Below are 18,632 nucleotides of genomic sequence, written 5' to 3' on the forward strand. Positions count from 1 at the left end.
GGACCTGAGTGAGCCCTAGCCACCCGAGCCCCAAGTCCCTGCGGCGCAGTCCGCGCTACCCACCTCACCCTCAGCTCCCGCCAGCCGCGCAGATCCACAGAGGACGCGCACACGGTTGCTACGGAAACGACGCGGCGTTTCCCCTGACTTGTGCGGCGGTCAAAGGTCGTCCTTTCAAGTTCCGGTTCCGGTTCCGGTATCTAGTTTGTTGTGGTCTGGTTTTGTGGTGCGGCCCGGTTTTTGAAGCCGGTTTCTGAAGTTCGGTTGTGGGCCAGGGTCGCTCGCTTTCCGCCACTTCAGTCATGGCGGCCTCCACGGCGGCCGGGAAACAGCGGATTCCTAAAGTGGCCAAGGTAGGTGACCGCGAGGAGCCCAAACACAGTATCTGCGATGTCGAGCACCAGAGAGTCAGGGCAGCGATCTCTGTGCCTTGGTCCAAGAAGACAGGTGGTCAGTGAGGTGGCGCGGGGTCTTGTCACTCCGAGCTCGTCTCGTGTCTGCCCAGCCTTCGTTCTAGGGTTGCAAAGCATCGGTTCGGTAAACTCTTTGCTTTGCTGGTCTCTGGGGATCCCTACTTTTACTCCGGGCGAGAGTGCTCCACTAAAACTGGAGAAAAGGTGAAATGGCAGCCTTGATAGATGTAGCCAAGTACCGTAGACTATGCCGTGGACAAGAACCAGAACGATGCCAGTAAACTTGAGGGTAAACTTTGTGAAGGAAGCTAGCTAACACTGAAAGGCTGCGTGAAAGTTAGACAATGAGCCGGGGAGTGGTGGCGCACGCCTTTAATCCCAGCACTTGGGAGGCAGAGGCAGGCGGATTTCTGAGTTCGAGGCCAGCCTGGTCTACAGAGTGAGTTCCAGGACAGCCAGGGCTACACAGAGAAACCGTGTCTCGAAAAAACAAAAACAAAAAACAAAAACAAAAACAAAAAAAAAGTTATTCCGTGGAGGGAATGAGAGAGGATAGCCTCTGTGCAATGACATAATTTAGATTAAACAGTAAATTATTACATTTCCAGCTGTGGCTGATACTTCACCAATGAGTAATAATTGTCAAGTCTTGCACTTAGCCATTACATACAACCTTTCTCAGGAAGTATGGTTTGGCTTTTTTGTCTTGAGTCAAGTTCTTATTTCCACATGTAATTATTGTAAAAGTCTAATTTGGTAGCCCCTCCCCCCCCAGTCATAAAAGCCAGGGTATGTATGCTGGCTAAGTTTTTGACAGCTTGACACAAGCTAAAGTCATCCAGGAAGAGGCATCTGGACTAAGAAAATCCGTCCATAAGATTGCCTGTAGGCAAGTGTGTGAGGCATTTTCTTGATTACTGATTGATGCGGAGGGCCCACCCTACTTGGGCAGTGCCACACACGGGCAGGCAGGTGGTCCAGACTAGTACGTGAAATCAGACTGAGAGTAGCTTGTATATCAGTCATGCCTCCAGTTTCCTGCTCTCACTTCCTCTCATGATGGACTGTGATCCAATCGTGTTAAGCCAGTGAATCTGCAGGATTCTTTCCTCTGCAGGTTGCTTTTGTTGGTGGTGTTCTGTCACAGCAGTAAAAAGGCAAATTAGAACAGTATGCTTGTTAGGGTCCATGTACCTTGAACACGTTTGACTTGTAGCTACTGTGTTGGAACTGTAGCTTCATGCATTCCAAAAGCTTACAGACTAATAATGGGGACTTAGTAAAGAAGGTTCAGCTGGCCTGAAATGTCATGGAAGAACAACTTGTCCACTAGAGGGGTTAAAGTAAGTAGAGGAGTTCTCTAAACAGCTTATAAAGAGGAAGCGGTGCGATTTTCCCCTCTGCCCCTGGTTCTATCTCATGGAGAATTGAAGATGTCATTCAAAGATGGCATCTTGGACTCATTCTTAGGAAGTTTACGTCCTGGAAAATATACAAGGGTTTTCAAATCTTGTGTGGAGATCACCACCCAAAATAGGAATGTCTCTTTGTCTTAAAAGGTGAAAAACAAAGCACCCGCGGAGGTGCAGATAACTGCTGAGCAGCTCCTCAGAGAAGCGAAAGAGCGAGAGCTCGAGCTCCTCCCGCCACCACCGCAGCAGAAGATCACAGACGAAGAAGAATTAAACGATTACAAACTACGGAAAAGGAAGGTGAGTCTGTTAGAATGCACCGTGCACATCTGTCCAAGCCGCCACCCACAGTAGGAGCGAGGGCCTGAGAGAGAACTCCAAGAGAGCCTGTGTGAGTGGACCTCAGGTGAAGATTTGGGATTATTTAATGCACTAATGTTGTGAAAGTTATATGTGAAATTCTATAAATTACTGAGCACTTGAAGGTAATGTTAAAAGTTGTTAAACATTCTTGTTCTTATAGGAATGAGAGTAGAATATATTAAAGTACTCGTTGTTGTTAATTGTTAAGGGGAACAGCAAAACCTTCCAATAGATATACCTAAACGTTTTTCTTGTCTCCATAAACTCTAGAGAAACACCTGTCATTGTTACCCTTCTGGAGGAAGGTTCTTGTTCCTCAGCATCTAGGATATAATTACAAGGGAGAGGAAAGTCATTTTCTCTTTAATAAACTCTCCCCTCTCTCCTTTTGCCTTTTAGACTTTTGAAGATAACATAAGAAAAAATAAGACTGTGATTAGCAACTGGCTAAAATACGCACAATGGGAGGAAAGTCTAAAGGAAATTCAAAGGTAAAATTGCCATGACTGTAGTATCTGTATACAAAGAGTGTGCAAAGGAGCACGTGAAAATCTAGGAAGCGTGAAGCCTGGAACTGTACTGTGTTAGTAATTTCCAGTTTCTGTTCTGTGGAGCCCTCTAAGGCACTGGGCACTGGGAAGGACAGTCTTGGAGTGTCTCAGGAGGTTCTGCACATGAGTCTTGCTGCTAGTACTCTTGTCGCTAAAGAACAGTGTTTTATCTGTTTTCTGTGTTTATTGGATATTGTTTCAAAAATAGAAGTGTTGTCCTGAAATCTGTTGTCAAAATAAAGTCGTGGGTGGCCTTCACTTCCTGCTGACCAGCCTCTCGGCACTCTCCCTCATACCCGTGCTCCACTGTGATCACTTCCTGCTGACCAGCCTCTTGGCACTCTCCCTCATACCCGCGCTCCACTGTGACCATGTCCTTGCCAGTCCCTGAGCACACCATTGCTCTTCACTGTGCCGTACGTTTGCTCTCTGCCTTGACCCCTTGAAGGCACGCTTCTCTACCAACCTTGACCTCAGAACAAACTACAACTCTCTCTTCCATTCTCGGTTCTGGACTGACCATTGCCGTCTCTCTCTCTCTGCTTCCTGTCCAGACCTTGACTATACTGCTTATGACATTATGAAATAATTGCATGCTGTCTCTCTTTAAGACTGTTTGGTAACTTGAGAACATCGTTGCTTTTCCTCTTTTTATGGCCAGAAGTTAGCCCATGATAGATGCCTAACAACATAGGAAGCCATTGCAGCTAGTGTGCAGTGGCTGCTGCACATCTTAGGTGCTGCTTTTGATGCTCTCCATATTGTGTTTATTAAGGGCTCGATCCATATACGAGCGTGCTTTAGATGTCGACTACCGAAATATTACACTGTGGCTGAAATACGGAGAAATGGAAATGAAGAGCCGCCAGATCAACCATGCCCGAAATATCTGGGACCGTGCCATAACAACTCTGCCACGAGTCAACCAGTTCTGGTAAGCTGCTTAATTGCACAAAGCAGTCTTTGTGAGCTAGCAAAGTACCACTTGCTTGTGTATTGGTTTTATTTGCAGTTATAATAATTGTATATGTTGAATACTACATTCTATTTTTTAAGAATATACTATTTTTTTAATGTCACATAATCTCTGAGTCATAATTCTAATGTTCCATGGCTATGTAATCAAACTTTAATGTTTAGTACAATTTTTTTACTCATAAGAAACTTCTTAATGAAGCCTTCCTCTCTCGTGGTTAATTCTTTTTCGGATGTGTGTGTCTGTGTCTGTGTCTGTGTCTGTGTATATATATTTTGGTTTGGTTTGGTTTTTTGTTTTTGTTATTCAAGACAGGGTTTCTCTGTGTAGCTCTGGCTCTCCTGGAACTCACTATGTAGACCAGGCTGGCCTCGAACTCAGAAATCCGCCTGCCTCTCCCTCCCAAGTGCTGTGATTAAAGGCATGCGCCACCACTGCCCGGCTCCAGTTTTTTTTTTTTTCCCCCTTTGGTTTTTCGAGACAGGGTTTCTCTGTGTAGCCCTGGCTGTCCTGGAACTCACTCTGTAGACCAGGCTAGCCTCGAACTCTCGAACTCAGAAATCCACCTGTCTCTGCCTCCCAAGTGCTGGGATTAAAGGCGTGCGCCACCACCTCCCAGCTCCGGTTTATATTTTAATAAGAAAACATTTGCTATGCCGGGCAGTCGGGACTACACAGAGAAACCTTATCTTGTAAAACCAAAAAAGAAAGAAAGAGAGGAAGAGAGAAAGAGAGAAAGAAAGAGAGAGAAAACACTTGCTTAAACATCTTGGAAAGATATAAAACTTAAAATCAGCCAGGCAGTGGTGGCATACACCTTTAGTCCCAGGACTGGGGAGACAGAAGCAGATGGATATCTGAGTTCGAGGCCTGCCTGGTCTACAGAGTTCCAGGATAGCTAAGGCTACACAGAGAAACCCTGTCTTCAAAACAAAACTTTAAAATCTTTGCATGTAACAAAGCCACTAGAACTGTCAAAGCTTTACTTTTTCCCTGAGCCATTTTGACCATAGCAAGCATCTTTGGATGATTCTATGTTAGGTACAAGTTCACATACATGGAGGAGATGTTGGGCAATGTTGCTGGTGCTCGTCAGCTGTTTGAACGCTGGATGGACTGGCAGCCTGAGGAGCAGGCCTGGCACTCCTACATCAACTTCGAGCTGAGATACAAAGAGGTGGAGCGGGTCCGCACCATTTATGAACGCTATATCCTTTGAATGAGGTATTAGTGGTCCATGGCTGTCATGGGTGTCTACCTCCCAAAAAGATGTTACAGTAAAAACATGTAGCTATTAACATGACATTGGAGGCCAGGGAGGCAAGTTTCGTTGCTTTCACAGTTTTCTGTAGGGTTAGAAACTGGTCAAATAAAAATGCGTAGACTGGGTCATTTGAGTCTTTTTAGTGATCTTGTGGGTTCGTTTTTGGTTTTGCACAAAGTCCTGGCTGCTAGAAGCAGATGTCTGTGCTGCTCATTGGCAGTGCTAATGGGGGTCATCCAGAGGTTCACTGCTTACTGGGACTCCAGCTAGTGAGTAACTCCAGAGTCATCTAGTTCCTTGAGCCTTTGTGTCTTCTCTACATGAGAAAAATTAAAAGTAAACATGGCAAAGTCTAAGTTTATTCCCATGGAGAGGGCACGTGCCTGCACATTTGGAGGCCCTGGGTTTAGGCTTCAGCACTATAGAAAACAGGCCAATGTTAACAAACAGAAGACGGTGTTTGTGAGAGCACTGTTAGAAACGGATCTATGATGCTCATCACCCAAAGGCACCTTATTTGCAAATTGCCACACTTGTTAAAATTTATTTGGAGTCCTCAGATTAATAATGGCTATGCTTTAGCAGCCACTTGTAGACATGCATAGAACAGTGAACATTTTGTGTCACTTGGCATATAATTAACTCCTAGCTGAAGTCCATTTCAGCAGTATATAGTGATACCTAAATGTGAAGGCAGAAGCAACCCATACCGTGTCCACAAGGAGCTCTCTCCCTCTCTGAAGCCAGGGGAACAGGGTTCTGACACCTATAGAGGGACAGTCTGAAGCTAGCTGCTTAATGCTCTGAACCACAAACGCATGACATAGTTGACGAAGTGTTTGGGTGCACAATCATGAAGGCCTGTGTTTAGATCCCTAGCACACACATAAAAAGCTACACCCAGCATATATCTGTAATCCCAGTACTGGGGAGGTGGAGACAGGAGGATCACTAGGGCTATTAGACTAGCCAGTTTAGTTGAATAAGTAAGCACCAGGTTCAGTGAGAGGCCCTATATCAAAAAGTAAGGTGGAGAGCAATTGAATAAGATACCTGATGTCAGCCTCACACCCATCCACATACGTGCATATGTGTGTGCACACTCACAAGAAAATAGGATGTGCTGCTGGTTTTAGAGTTTAACACTATGGTCTGTGGGAGATGTGTGCATATTCCTCCTCGGATCAGTGGTTTGGCAATCAGTGACTTAGAGTTCTTACTGGCTTTCCAGGACTGCTGTAAGCAGTGAGAACCTTACTGTGTAACATTAAGATCTTCAGTTGTCTCTACCCATTCAATAGTGGCTTAGCAGAGGCTTGAGCGCTTGGTTTGTAGCTGATGAGAGACCCTAAGCACTTAATATTGTCAGTACTTGTGAAACCCCTGCAGTGCAGGAATTACCCCATTCTCCAAGTGAGGAATTAATTAAGCAACTGGACCAGGGTCTCAGGTGGTGACATCAAGGTATTTGGCCCAGGAAACCAGCCTTGGAACTGATGTTCTTAACATCTCTGCTACCCAAGAATGTATTTTCACTGTGGAAATGATCAGCCTTCATGGAAGGCTGATATGCTCTGTTAATGAAATGGCAAGTGAAGACGTTGTCTTTAGCTTTAGATAGCAGCTTTCTTTTTGTGGCAGTTTGATTGTGGGTAGACTGCTATAATGAGCATTTAATGGAATAGGTGATTTTTACTGGCCAGCTCTTTTGGCCAGAAAGCTCTAAGTTTCATAAGCATTTCTTCATTTAATCAAGCAATGATGTTGAAGTTGATACTATTTTTCCCTTTCCACACATGAAAAAAAACTGAGACAATCAACTTGTTGAAGATCACATGGTTGTAACCGGGTTGAGGTGTTCTTCTTTGTTTGTCCCACTGCTACAATACAGAGTCAGCACTGAAGGAAGATCAAAGGAGTAAGGCGAGTCCGGCCTCACAGGCTGGGGGTTAGTTGCTAGCCTCCTTTGTGTATGCTCATCCCCCATTGTGTTTTGAATTGTTGAAGTTTGGGAGGTTAGTAAGGTTTGGGGTCTGTTGTTGGGGCATTGAACCTTTGGTATATGCTGTGCATGCACACTGCCACTGAGCCAGCCTCAGCCTCTGTTACTGGCTTAGCTGTGTTGTCGTGCCTGCCCTTTCCTTCACTCCCCTGCCCGCACTTGTGCTCGTGCACCCTGCCGTGAAGAACTGGATCAAGTATGCTCGATTTGAAGAGAAACATAGTTATTTTGCTCATGCTCGGAAAGTCTACGAGAGAGCGGTTGAATTTTTTGGGGATGAGCATATGGACGAACACCTCTACGTGGCCTTTGCTAAGTTTGAGGAAAATCAGAAAGAAGTAAGTCACGATGAGTTCATCTTTGTTTTACTTTATTTGCTTATCTATAGAGAAAATGTTTTCTAGGTACAAAAACATAATTTAATACGGAGCACAATGCATGTATGCTGAGCTCTGCATTGGAGCTGAGTAGTCATGTCAATAACTGTCTTAATTTCATTCTGCTTTGTGTGGAATTATGCCTTTAAATATGACTATCTGGAGTTAGATATCTTGGCACGTGCCTCCAATTCCAACTCTCAGAAAATTGAGGATTGACTCAGACTGAGGTAATAGAAGCATAACTTTGAAGGCAGCACAGTACGTAGACCTTATCTCGGAAACACAGAAGTCCATGTACAGCCTAGAGAGAGTCATTTGGTTCAAGGGTCTTATAGACAATGAGCTGGGGAGGTAAAGGACCAATGCCCTCAAGCAGAGGTGACAGTGTAGAATGGAAACGTAGATCGCCCTACACATAAGCCAGTTCCTTTCTTCCATGGTGTACACAGAAAAGAACAGAATTGAGGGGTCAAATTCTCTCTAGGAGGCACAGATGAGAGGGCTTTCAGTGGGACAGTGACTGGACAATATTTCAGTGAGCTTCTGGCTAATTGATGAAAGTGGTTTGGAGCAGAGTAGGGGCATAGCAAGAGTGGAGCCAGGGGATGGCTGAGGATGAAGCTCGTTCTGAGAGCACTTAGGAGCACAGGTCAAGTTCTGGGTTTGATCATCAGCACTGACTACCAAGGAGGCAGGTGATGAAACCAGGGAATCAATGAGATTTTTTTTAAAATGTTCTCTGTTAGAAAAGGAGGTGGGTCAGTAGCAGAGTAGAGGAGAAAAGGGCAGTAGATAAAAATAGATTGACACTTATTCAAAGAGTCAATGAAGGAGAAGAGAACAGGAGAGGAGCCAAAGCAGACTTATGGGGCTCTGGATGTAAGCAGGCATGCCGTGGAGGCGTTGCCTACCAGCCTGGGAAAGGACCCAAGATGGAGAAGTTTGATGACAGAATTAAATATGGAAACATTAATGTAGAACTATTTTTTGTTTGTTTGTTTGTTTTTTCGAGACAGGGTTTCTCTGTCTCGAAACCAGCAATGTAGAGCTATTAAATATAGAATTATCATATTAAATATGAGTCCTGCCAGGCGGTGGTGGCGCACACCTTTAATCCCAGCACTTGGGAGGCAGAGGCAGGCGGATTTCTGAGTTCGAGGCCAGCCTGGTCTACAAAGTGAGTTCCAGGACAGCCAGGACTACACAGAGGAACCCTGTCTCGAAAAAACCACACACACACAAAAAATTATGAGTCCTTTCTGATCGAGGCCTCAACATTTACAAGTGATAAGTTGCAGTTATTCTCAAGGCGTGACTAAAATGAGATTATGTTTTAAATGATAATCTTCCTACCTGCTTTTAGTTCGAAAGGGTACGAGTTATCTACAAATATGCCCTGGATAGGATTCCAAAACAAGAGGCCCAAGAACTCTTTAAAAACTATACCATCTTTGAGAAGAAGTTTGGTGACCGGAGGGGTATAGAAGATATCATTGTGAGCAAACGGAGATTCCAGTATGAAGAAGAAGTGAAGGTGGGTGTTGCTGTAGATGGTTTGTTGTTTGAGTTCTCTGGGCTGGCGCACATACCAGCAAGTCAGGCTACTGAGGACTCTGTTGATGATGCCTCCAACCGACCTAACAGCGATTTCAGGCAAATTAGAGTAAATGTGGATGGTAGGTAGAGAGGAGAGCAAGCCGTACTGGGACGTACTCTGCCATTCCCGGGTGCAAAGACCTTTAACTGATAGCAAGCTGAAGAAATGTGGATCCTAGCGCTTGGAGATAGAGGCAGAAAAGTTGACAGTTCGAGGCCAGCCTAGGTTTCATATCAAGTCTGTGCCTGAAAAGAAGTACAGCATCTATTTGAGCTCATTTGTGGAAAAGGATGGGAGGATCAGAGATGGTTCCAAACACCTGCTTTGCATGAGCAAGAGATCTGCAACAGACAGTTCTGTTCTGAGCTCTGTAATACATCATTTTGACTTCAGTCGACGATAGCAGGAATTTTCTCTCACTGTTTTGTTTATCTTTTGCTTAGATTAAAATAGCTCCTAGCAAAGGACTAAGTGTGGTGTTAAGTAAAGTAGTAGGTCAGTAAAACTGTTCAGAAAAAATTACTGTTATTTGAAAAGTGCTTTTCCCAATTTAGAGTCTGATATATACCCATTGTGATTGAATTACCAACATAATGGTATATAGCCATATGTGTAAAAAGATACATGTATACAAGTTGAAAGCTATGTACAGTAGTACCTCAAGTCTATATAGTCCCGGGACTGGGGAGGCCAAGACAAGATAATTATCATGAGTTCAAGGCTAGTCTAGCATATGGAGTGAGACCATGTCTCAGAAACAATGGAATGTCACTATCAAGCAGTTCTGTTATGTGATGGCCGCAGAAGAAAGCTCTGCTTCAAGGTTTCTAGCCAGTGACCTTTTATATTCCTTTTGTATAATCTGAGGGATGATGTTTTAAAATGAGATAGCAGATAAAAATCTAAAGGGAAAAATTGCTAAAATATAGCAAGTTTGGTGTCTCCTTACAATTCTGACAGCCTGTGGAGTCTAGCTCTTGGTTCTGTTTTTATTGATGAGGCTGGGTTTTTTCTAGGCTAATCCACACAATTATGATGCATGGTTTGATTATTTACGCTTGGTGGAAAGTGATGCAGAAGCTGACACTGTGCGGGAAGTCTATGAGAGAGCCATTGCCAATGTGCCACCCATCCAGGAGAAGAGGCACTGGAAGCGCTATATCTACCTCTGGATTAACTATGCACTCTATGAAGAGCTGGAGGCCAAGGTGAGAAGGCAGATGTGGGGCAGCCTTTCTTACCCCAGTATCATGTCCTTGCCTGCTCTGTGTAGTAACTGATAGCTACAATCTTGGAGACAAACAGTTTCAAATTTTATTAGGGCTCTATCCACCAATTTACATCATTCAAACTATGCCTGTTAAGACATGGTAGTATTTTGTTTTAAAACCTTGAGGCGCCACTTCTGAGGCTGCTCATTCCTACGCCGTTGTGCCAAGCCCGCTGAGGAGTCGCCATGAGCAAAGCCCACCCTCCCAAACTGAAGAAGTTTCTGGACAAAAAGTTACCATTGTAGTCAAACAGTGGCAGGCATGTTCAAGGAATACTGCGGGGCTTTGATCCCTTAGAACCTTGTGATTGATGAGTGTGTGGAGATGGCAGCCAGTGGGCAGCAGAACAACATGGGCATGGTGGTCATCCAAGGAAACAGCAGCACCATGTTAGAAGCCTTGGAAAGAGTCTAACCAGAGTTGAGCAGTGTGTCCACATCCCTCCCCAAAGGCCTGTTTGATTGTGATGTAGAATTAGGTCATATACATCTTCATCTGAAACTTTTTGCTAAATAAGCTTTGTGATACTCAAAAAAAAAAAAAAAAAAAAAAACCTTGAGGCACAGTAAGATAGCATTTAAAACTTGAAACATTACCAGTGAAGCAGTTTAATCACATATAGTTTCCTAATGTGTTTTATTGCAAATAAAGATCATGGCAAGTTTGTCTATTTTTGCTTTTGGTAAAAATCAAGTGGCATTTCCAGAAGTGGCTACTAAATAAAGACTCTCCTCTGTTCTTCTGAGACTGTCACATCACTCTGCTGTCAGGCTAAGGCCTTTCTACTTTGGTCCATTCAAACTTTGATGGCCACATTGTTACTCTTTGAAAAAGGTTGATGATCAAAAGTAGTTGTTATTTTTCATCATAAATGAAATCAATATCTAAAATTAACATCTTGAGAATTGGAGGTCTGTTTTTACTACAGGCATGAAGTTAATTGATTAAAATAAGTATTTGTATTATTTATTTTTCTATTTATCATCTTAATACAGGATCCTGAGAGGACAAGACAGGTATATCGAGCGTCTTTGGAACTAATTCCTCACAAAAAGGTACACTTGCTGGATCAAAATCCTGTTTTATTACAATTATAGGTATCAATAGAATTTTCAAGTAAGTGGCACCATGAAAATATTAAACAAGAGATACAATCTTTGCCAGTCTACTGTCTGGGTCATAGAACAGTCTGTTTAATGACAAGTCAATAATGCAGATACCAGTGTAGAAATCCAGAGCAGTGTGGGTAATTCAGAGAGACAGATTGGAAGGAAGAAGACAGAACATGTACATAGAGATTCCAAGTGGGTTTTTTAATAACTGAGAGCATGCTTGTGTGGTTGAACACATGGCTTCTTTGTAGATATTAAAATGTCACCTCTACCTCATTTCCCAAAATGAAAAACAAAAAGTCCTGCTTTGGAAGTGCTGACTGAGTTGAGTTCTTAGAAATGGTATGTTTACCAACAGATAAGCAGCCCATAAAACTTCCAAAGCAGAGGCTGCCATGCCGTGATGTCTATAGTGGTACAGTGTCTGTCTAGGTCATCGTATGTGTGCATATATAGATTTTTATAACATTTTTATTTATGGGAGGAGGGCTGTGCTTGTGCCATAGAAGACAGCTTTGGGTTAGTTCTGTCCACCATGTGGATCCTGGAGATGAAGCACAAGGGTCATGCTTGACAGCTGGTGCCATCGTTCCCTGAGCCATTTCACCAGCCTCTTGGTATATTTTTAACTGTTGATAAGTGCCATCTTTGCTTAAAACAAACAAAATGCATCCCTCCTCACACTGAAATTTTACCAGTAGCCTTTGGTTAACTTAAATTAATTTTAAATGCACCTTTTAAACCAGATCTTTTTGTGCTTGTGTTTTGTAGTTCACGTTTGCCAAAATGTGGTTATATTATGCACAGTTTGAAATAAGACAGAAAAATCTGCCATTTGCCAGAAGAGCTTTGGTAAGTAAAAAAAGGATTGGCATGTTTCATTAAGTTTTATGAGGCAGTTAAGATCTTTATGCTTACAGTTTTATGGTTCCTACTGAAAAGAAGCCACAAAGCAGGGTGGAGTGGCATACACCATTAAGGCCAGCCCTGCCTGGACTATATATAGCAAGACCTTGTCTCAGAAAACGAAAAGAAGAATAACATAGGAGGGGGAGCAACAGAAATGTGTCTTTTATATATATGTAGACTGAGACACACTAGAAAACTCAGAGATCATGCTGTGCTTGGAGAGTAAGTGACTAAGAAAACTCAGAGACCATGCTGTGCTTGGATAGTAAGTGACTAAGAAAACTCAGAGACCATGCTGTCCTTGGAGAGTAAGTGACTACTGAGTGCTCATTCTAAGTAGGACATAAATATAGCCCCCTTCTACTATCCTTCAATGCCCGGGGCCATTGAAGAAGAAAGGGTAGAAGAGAGTAAGAACAGGTTGGTAGGGAGGAGTATTGGGAAGTGTCTTCTGGACGTGGCATAACTGTTAACTTAAATTCACAGCAGTATCAGTGGCCTGCAGAAGACTTGCAGATCAAGCCTCCTGCAGGAATTGGACAGGGCTCATGAGACTCCAGCTCCAGCAGGGGTCAGTTACAGCTGATGACTGCTGAGGAGGAAGCAGTCATTTTCTTCAGGGTGTAGCTGTGATGGGCTGCCCTTGCTCATGCAGGCAAAACTACCTGTATTCAGTGTGACATGAAGGCGGGTAGTACGCGTTACAGGAGAGCACGAGAGAGGAATTGGAGGTGAATATGGTTATGGTATATTGTATAAGTGTATGATCTTGTCAAGAGATACAAGCAAAGACAGCATTTAAGCCTGGTGCTGCTGGTAGCAGAGGCCTTCAATCCCTGTGCTTGAGAGGCACATACAGGTGAATCTCTGAGTTCAAGGCCAGCCTGGTCTACAGAATGAATTCCTAGACAACCAGAGCTACATAGAGAAACCCTGTCTTGAAAAAAACAAAAACAAAATCTGGGAAATGTCTATAGCTACCAGTTACTAGATCTGTCCCCAGATTAGTAGTCTGGGGTTAGTAGTCTGAATGCACCTTCCTCATCATTTGTCATAAAATGTTTCAGGATAAATTACTGTGTATACATGCAATTTTCCTTCAGATAAATGATTTGCTTCCTGTGGGCAGTAGTAACTTGGGCTTGATTACCATTTACTTAAAGGTTTGTATGTTTGACATCCATATTTTTTAGGGGGTTCTGGGGAGGTATAAAATTCAGTAGCTGTGTAATTCTGCAGTATTGTGTGTAGCTGACAAAGCCCAAGTGAGCACAGGCCCCCAGTGTCAGCTGAGTGCCTGATGAGCTAGTAGACTACAATAGCACAGCAACAGACAGCCCGCCGACTGACTCCAGCTTCTAGGACAGATTCATAACTACGATAGCACAGCAACAGAAAGCCTGCCGACTGACTCCAGCTTCTAGGACAGATTCATAAGGACTAAGTTTGAACCATGAATATAACAGTACTCTTGGCCCTTTTATTCTCCAGGGAACTGCCATAGGCAAATGTCCAAAGAACAAGTTATTCAAAGGTTACATAGAACTGGAACTGCAGCTTCGAGAATTTGAGAGATGCAGGAAGCTTTATGAAAAGTTTTTGGAATTTGGACCTGAAAATTGTACCTCATGGATTAAGTTTGCAGAATTAGAGACAATCCTTGGTGATATTGAGAGAGCTCGGGCAATCTATGAATTAGCCATCCGCCAGCCACGCTTGGATATGCCAGAGGTGAGATCCCAAGTTGAAAATATATTAGATACCTCTCAAGTCTTCCCCCTCAGCTAACCATCTAAACAAAGTATAAAAGTGATCCAACTATTATAATATTATAGTCTTTTCCACTCTGATTAGGATTCTGCTCTTTGTTGAATAAGAAAGTGAACAGGGGAGTGTCAGCAGCAATCCCCACACAGCTAACAGGGAAGGAAGGGTAAAGGGGAAGAAGAAGACAAGCCTGGGTAAGGAACAAGCTATAGGCCCCACATCTGGAACAAAGGAAATGGGGTGGAGACTACATATCTCTGCCCTTAGTGTAGTTTTGCCTGAAATGTGATCTTCCTAGATTCTACTGCAGCTGCCAACCAGGTCTGCCTTCAGTAGTTCAGCCACAGGAAACTGAACCACTGCTAAGACTGACTGAAGTCTCACAGAAGCCATAGGACTGACTGCCCTAGACTCCAGTCAATCTTGTACTAACATGACCCTGCATCAGGGCAGAGCTTCCTACACTGCTGACTTTACCTGTGGCTCAGTTCCTCTACTCTACTAGACTGCCAGCTCCCTCGTCCTTGCCTGTTTTTGTCCTTGTGACTGTAGTGGGCAGTTAATGTTTTTTTAAGTCAGGGCTAGAGAGATAGCTTAGCTGCTCTTCCAAAGGTCCTGAGTTCAATTCTTGACAAACTACATGGTGGCTCACAAACATCTATAATATGATATGGTGCCATCTTCTGGCATGCAGGTGTACATGCAGATAGAGCACTCATGCATAAAAATGTTTCTTCTAACTTAAGTAACAAGAAATTGGTATTGGGGTAAGAACACAAAATTGCTAATCTGGCCTGTTTTCTCCCTAAAAGTTAACTGCATAAGCAGCATCATGAAAGTAGCTGGAATTCTTGATATGTTTTGGTTGTGTTAAACATTTAAAAAGAAAATGTAAACCTGAATCCAAAGCCTTTTCTTCTATCTAAAATTCTAGTTACATTTTGGCAAGCTTCTAAATGCTTATTATTACCATCCACATTGCAGTCTGATTGTTGAAAGTCTTTGTTCTGGATATAGGTCAGAATGGCTGAATTGTAGGGGTGTGTGGCTTTCTTAGTGCTAAGATTGACCCCTTATTTTTCTTAGGTACTTTGGAAATCATATATTGATTTTGAGATTGAACAGGAAGAAACTGAGAGAACAAGAGACCTTTACCGACAGTTGCTTCAGCGAACACAGCATGTCAAGGTACCCTGTAGTTTTTCAATAATCTCTTTTTATTTGTACAGCAGTTTTGTTTGTTTGTTTGTTTGTTTTTTGGTTTTTCGAGACAGGGTTTCTCTGTGTAGCCCTGGCTGTCCTAAACTCAGTCTGTAGACCAGGCTGGCCTCAAACTCAGAAATCCGCCTGCCTCTGCCTCCCAAGTGCTGGGATTAAAGGCGTGCGCCATCACCACCCGGCTTGTACAGCAGTTTTGATGTTTGTAGACTATTTTAAATGACTTTCTTGTTCTTAGACTCTGTTGTTCTCAGAGAACTTAAGAATACTAAGCGTATACCTACCAGATCATTGTTTATGCTGCACATGAGTCTCTTGGGCATCACAGGTTTAAAGAAGTTAAATTTTTTTCCAGAATTTGAAAAATATGAATTTGAAAAATATGTCAGATACCTAAAAGCAGAAGACTGCTTCCATGCTGACACTGCAGCATATATTCTGTGTATCAATCTGTGCTACATTATCAGTGGTACATCATGAAGTGGAGAAACTACCTTTATGATCACTGTGTTTCTGTCTTCTGGGTGACATGGTTAATTTCGTTGTGTTGTTTTTTTTTTTAAAGGTATGGATCAGTTTTGCTCAGTTTGAGTTATCTTCTGGGAAAGAAGGAAGTGTGGCTAAATGTAGACAAATTTATGAAGAAGCTAACAAAACCATGAGAAACTGTGAGGAAAAAGAAGAGAGGCTTATGTTGCTGGAATCCTGGCGAAATTTTGAAGATGAATTTGGAACAGTATCGGACAAGGAGAGAGTAGACAAACTCATGCCAGAAAAGGTCAAGAAGAGAAGAAAGGTCCAGGCCGATGATGGGGTAAGGGCTCCGTACTGGGGTTTGCTCCTCCCATGTCAAAGAAGTAGAAACACATCTGACTTTGAAATCTGTACTTTGAAGTAGTATTTGAACATTCTTAAAAGCAGACATAGACAACCTGGATAAGGAGCTTCTTGTAGTCTGGCTTCTAGGAAAACAGCCAGGGTTGGAAAATGGGAGGGACAGGGACGGGGCAAAGACTTCTAAGTGAAGGTGAGTGTAGGACGGGGCTTCACCTTTTAGAGAGGAACCAGTCCTAAGGCTTTGTAGGGTAGAGCAAGTTTGGTGGGAATCATTGAAGACTTTTACCCATGACTAGGTTGCTGACATCTCGTACAGGTGGACTTGAGAGACTAGGTTGACGATATCTAGTGGATGTTTTTAAAAGCCTGGTGGGGAGGGGTAGAAAGTAGGAGATGAGGAGAGCCTCCAGTTTAGGATAGTATTTAGAAGTAATAGTAATAAAATATTACTATTTTAGTAATAGTTCCTCAATTGGAACTAAGAGCTAGGAGTCCAAATACTACACAACTATGTGGCCTTTGCTACTAAATAGTAAGTAAAAACTCAAATTTGTAAAAAAAAAATTGTGTTTTGCATGTATGGGTATATGTGTACTACATGCATACCTGGTGCCCTTGGAGATCAGAAAGTGATATTGGATCCCCTAGCACAGAAGCTACTGGGTCGTTGTGAGCCACCATGCAGGTGCCAGAAACCTAACCTGGGTCCTCTGGAAGAGCAACAAGTGTTCTGAACAGCTGAGCCACCTCTCTAGCCCCTAAAACACGATTTTTTCATTCTAAATGTACAACTGCAAGGTGGGTTGTAGTGCTGAATGTCTGATTGCCTGTGGAGCCGTTGTGCTTAGATGTTTAGCGCTCTTCCATTTGGTTCTTCATTCTCAGTGAGCTAGTGTAGTGCTGCAGTAACATCTGAGCAGTGGCTTAGTCCCTCATTTAGGCTCAGTCCTTTGTTCCTTCTACAGCAGAATCTGATGTTGCTTTCTATAGTAACCATAGTTGAATTCGGACTCCAGGTTTCCCAGACACATCCATTCTTCATTCTGCCTTCTGAATGAAGCATGTTGCAGCTATGTGTCTGCTCACCTTTTAATTAATGTATTTATTTCTGCAGTCTGATGCCGGATGGGAAGAATACTATGACTACATCTTTCCAGAGGATGCTGCCAACCAGCCTAACCTCAAGCTTCTGGCGATGGCCAAGCTTTGGAAGAAACAGCAACAAGAAAGAGAAGCTGCCGAACAGGACCCAGATAAGGACATTGATGAGAGTGAATCCTCATCTTTTTAAATGTTGTCATTGCTTTTTATAAATTCACAGTTTAGAACTTTGACTTCTGGATGTTTTTATATATTTACCCAATAAGGGGTTGACATCTTTGAATTGTTTTTTAAAATGCTTTTGGGTAGGCAGAGGCAGGCGGATTTCTGAGTTCAAGGCCAGCCTGGTCTACAGAGTGAGTTCCAGGACAGCCAGGGCTACACAGAGAAACCTTGTCTCAAAAAACCAAAAAAAAAAAAAACTCTTTAAATCCTTTGGGGTTAACTATGGGTGGGAAACTGCAAGTAAAGGAATTTGTTACTTGAGTCCAAGCATTTCTAGCATTTGCTCCTTTTGTCTTTAGTAGATGGAATTCATTTGCTTAGCATATACTTTCGGTGGAACTGCAGACTTAACTCAGTGTTCATGGTCCATTCTCCAGGAATAGGCACAGGTTTATCATGATGGTGTACATACATCTGAAACTTTTGCTTTCATTTGTCTCTTTAAAACTATAAAACTTGAGTTCAGTCCAGTTCTAGCACTTCCATGTGGTGGCTGTACATTTGAGTCGATCTTCAGTTTTCTCTAACAAGCAGTAGTATGTGGCACCTCATTTTGATGATTCCATTAGAAAAGGAATATGCTGATGTCAATCTTGTTCCAACGGCACACCTGTCCCTGGCTCCCTTTTTTTTTAGCATCATGTGTATACTTCTCAGAATTAAATGAACTTGGGCTAGTATAATCTCTAAATATCTGAATTGATTTGTAGTGATTGTATTTTTTGACCCCAAGTCTTTATTTACGAAGAACATTTTAGTTTGGCTTTTTCTCTCAAACTAGTAGAAAACAATGGCCTGCGTATGCGGATGCTGAGGCACAGTGTGCGCGTGTGTACTCAGATGTTGAGGCAGTATTCCAAGTTCAGTTTGGGTAATCTTGGGTTTATTATGTTAATGTCTTTGTTAAGTATGATTCACCATAGCACTACTGCCAGTCCCAAGCTCTGAATTCTGCAGTTACAGCTGCCTAGAGACTGCATCTCCCAGCATGCCTTAGAATCTGTGAACTCTAACAACTGATGTAAACAGCAGGAGTCCAGTGACTGTGCTCAGTGATGGCACGGGCAGCAGCACAGGAATTTGTTAGTACTCTGCTCACATTGTGAAACAGCACTGCCCTCTTGGAGGCACTGTTTTACTTATCCCGCAGTTCACAGCCAGTTTTTCTTTTGTTCACCATTCAATGCCTACAACTGTTCTTTCAAGACTGGTCTCTACCGATTAAACAACTGAT

General features: G+C 42.9%; 1 protein-coding gene and 1 pseudogene across 1 annotated transcript; both read left to right on the top strand.

Annotated features, from left to right (window-relative positions):
* The first annotated feature begins 191 nt into the window (after positions 1–191).
* Positions 192–17,406, top strand: Crnkl1 (crooked neck pre-mRNA splicing factor 1). Its single transcript, XM_028755219.1, has 14 exons — positions 192–353; positions 1,973–2,125; positions 2,588–2,679; positions 3,515–3,673; positions 4,757–4,923; positions 7,141–7,319; positions 8,725–8,895; positions 9,975–10,166; positions 11,225–11,284; positions 12,113–12,193; positions 13,742–13,981; positions 15,104–15,205; positions 15,801–16,049; positions 17,187–17,406. The coding sequence occupies exons 1-14, from the start codon at positions 303–305 to the stop codon at positions 17,361–17,363; spliced, it is 2,073 nt and encodes a 690-aa protein (XP_028611052.1). The 5' UTR covers positions 192–302; the 3' UTR covers positions 17,364–17,406.
* LOC114610624 lies at positions 10,175–10,643 on the top strand (annotated as a pseudogene).
* Positions 17,407–18,632: the final 1,226 nt, after the last annotated feature.

Source organism: Grammomys surdaster, unplaced genomic scaffold (assembly GCF_004785775.1).
Source record: "Grammomys surdaster isolate TR1022 unplaced genomic scaffold, NIH_TR_1.0 129, whole genome shotgun sequence".
NCBI classification, from domain to species: domain Eukaryota; kingdom Metazoa; phylum Chordata; class Mammalia; order Rodentia; family Muridae; genus Grammomys; species Grammomys surdaster.

Coding starts and splice junctions, on each gene's coding strand:
- Crnkl1 (XM_028755219.1), top strand. CDS start 303: ATGGCGGCCTCCACGGCGGCCGGGAAACAGCGGATTCCTAAAGTGGCC. Junction 2,126..2,587: donor ACAAACTACGGAAAAGGAAG/GTGAGTCTGTTA, acceptor TTTGCCTTTTAG/ACTTTTGAAGATAACATAAG. Junction 13,982..15,103: donor CACGCTTGGATATGCCAGAG/GTGAGATCCCAA, acceptor TATTTTTCTTAG/GTACTTTGGAAATCATATAT.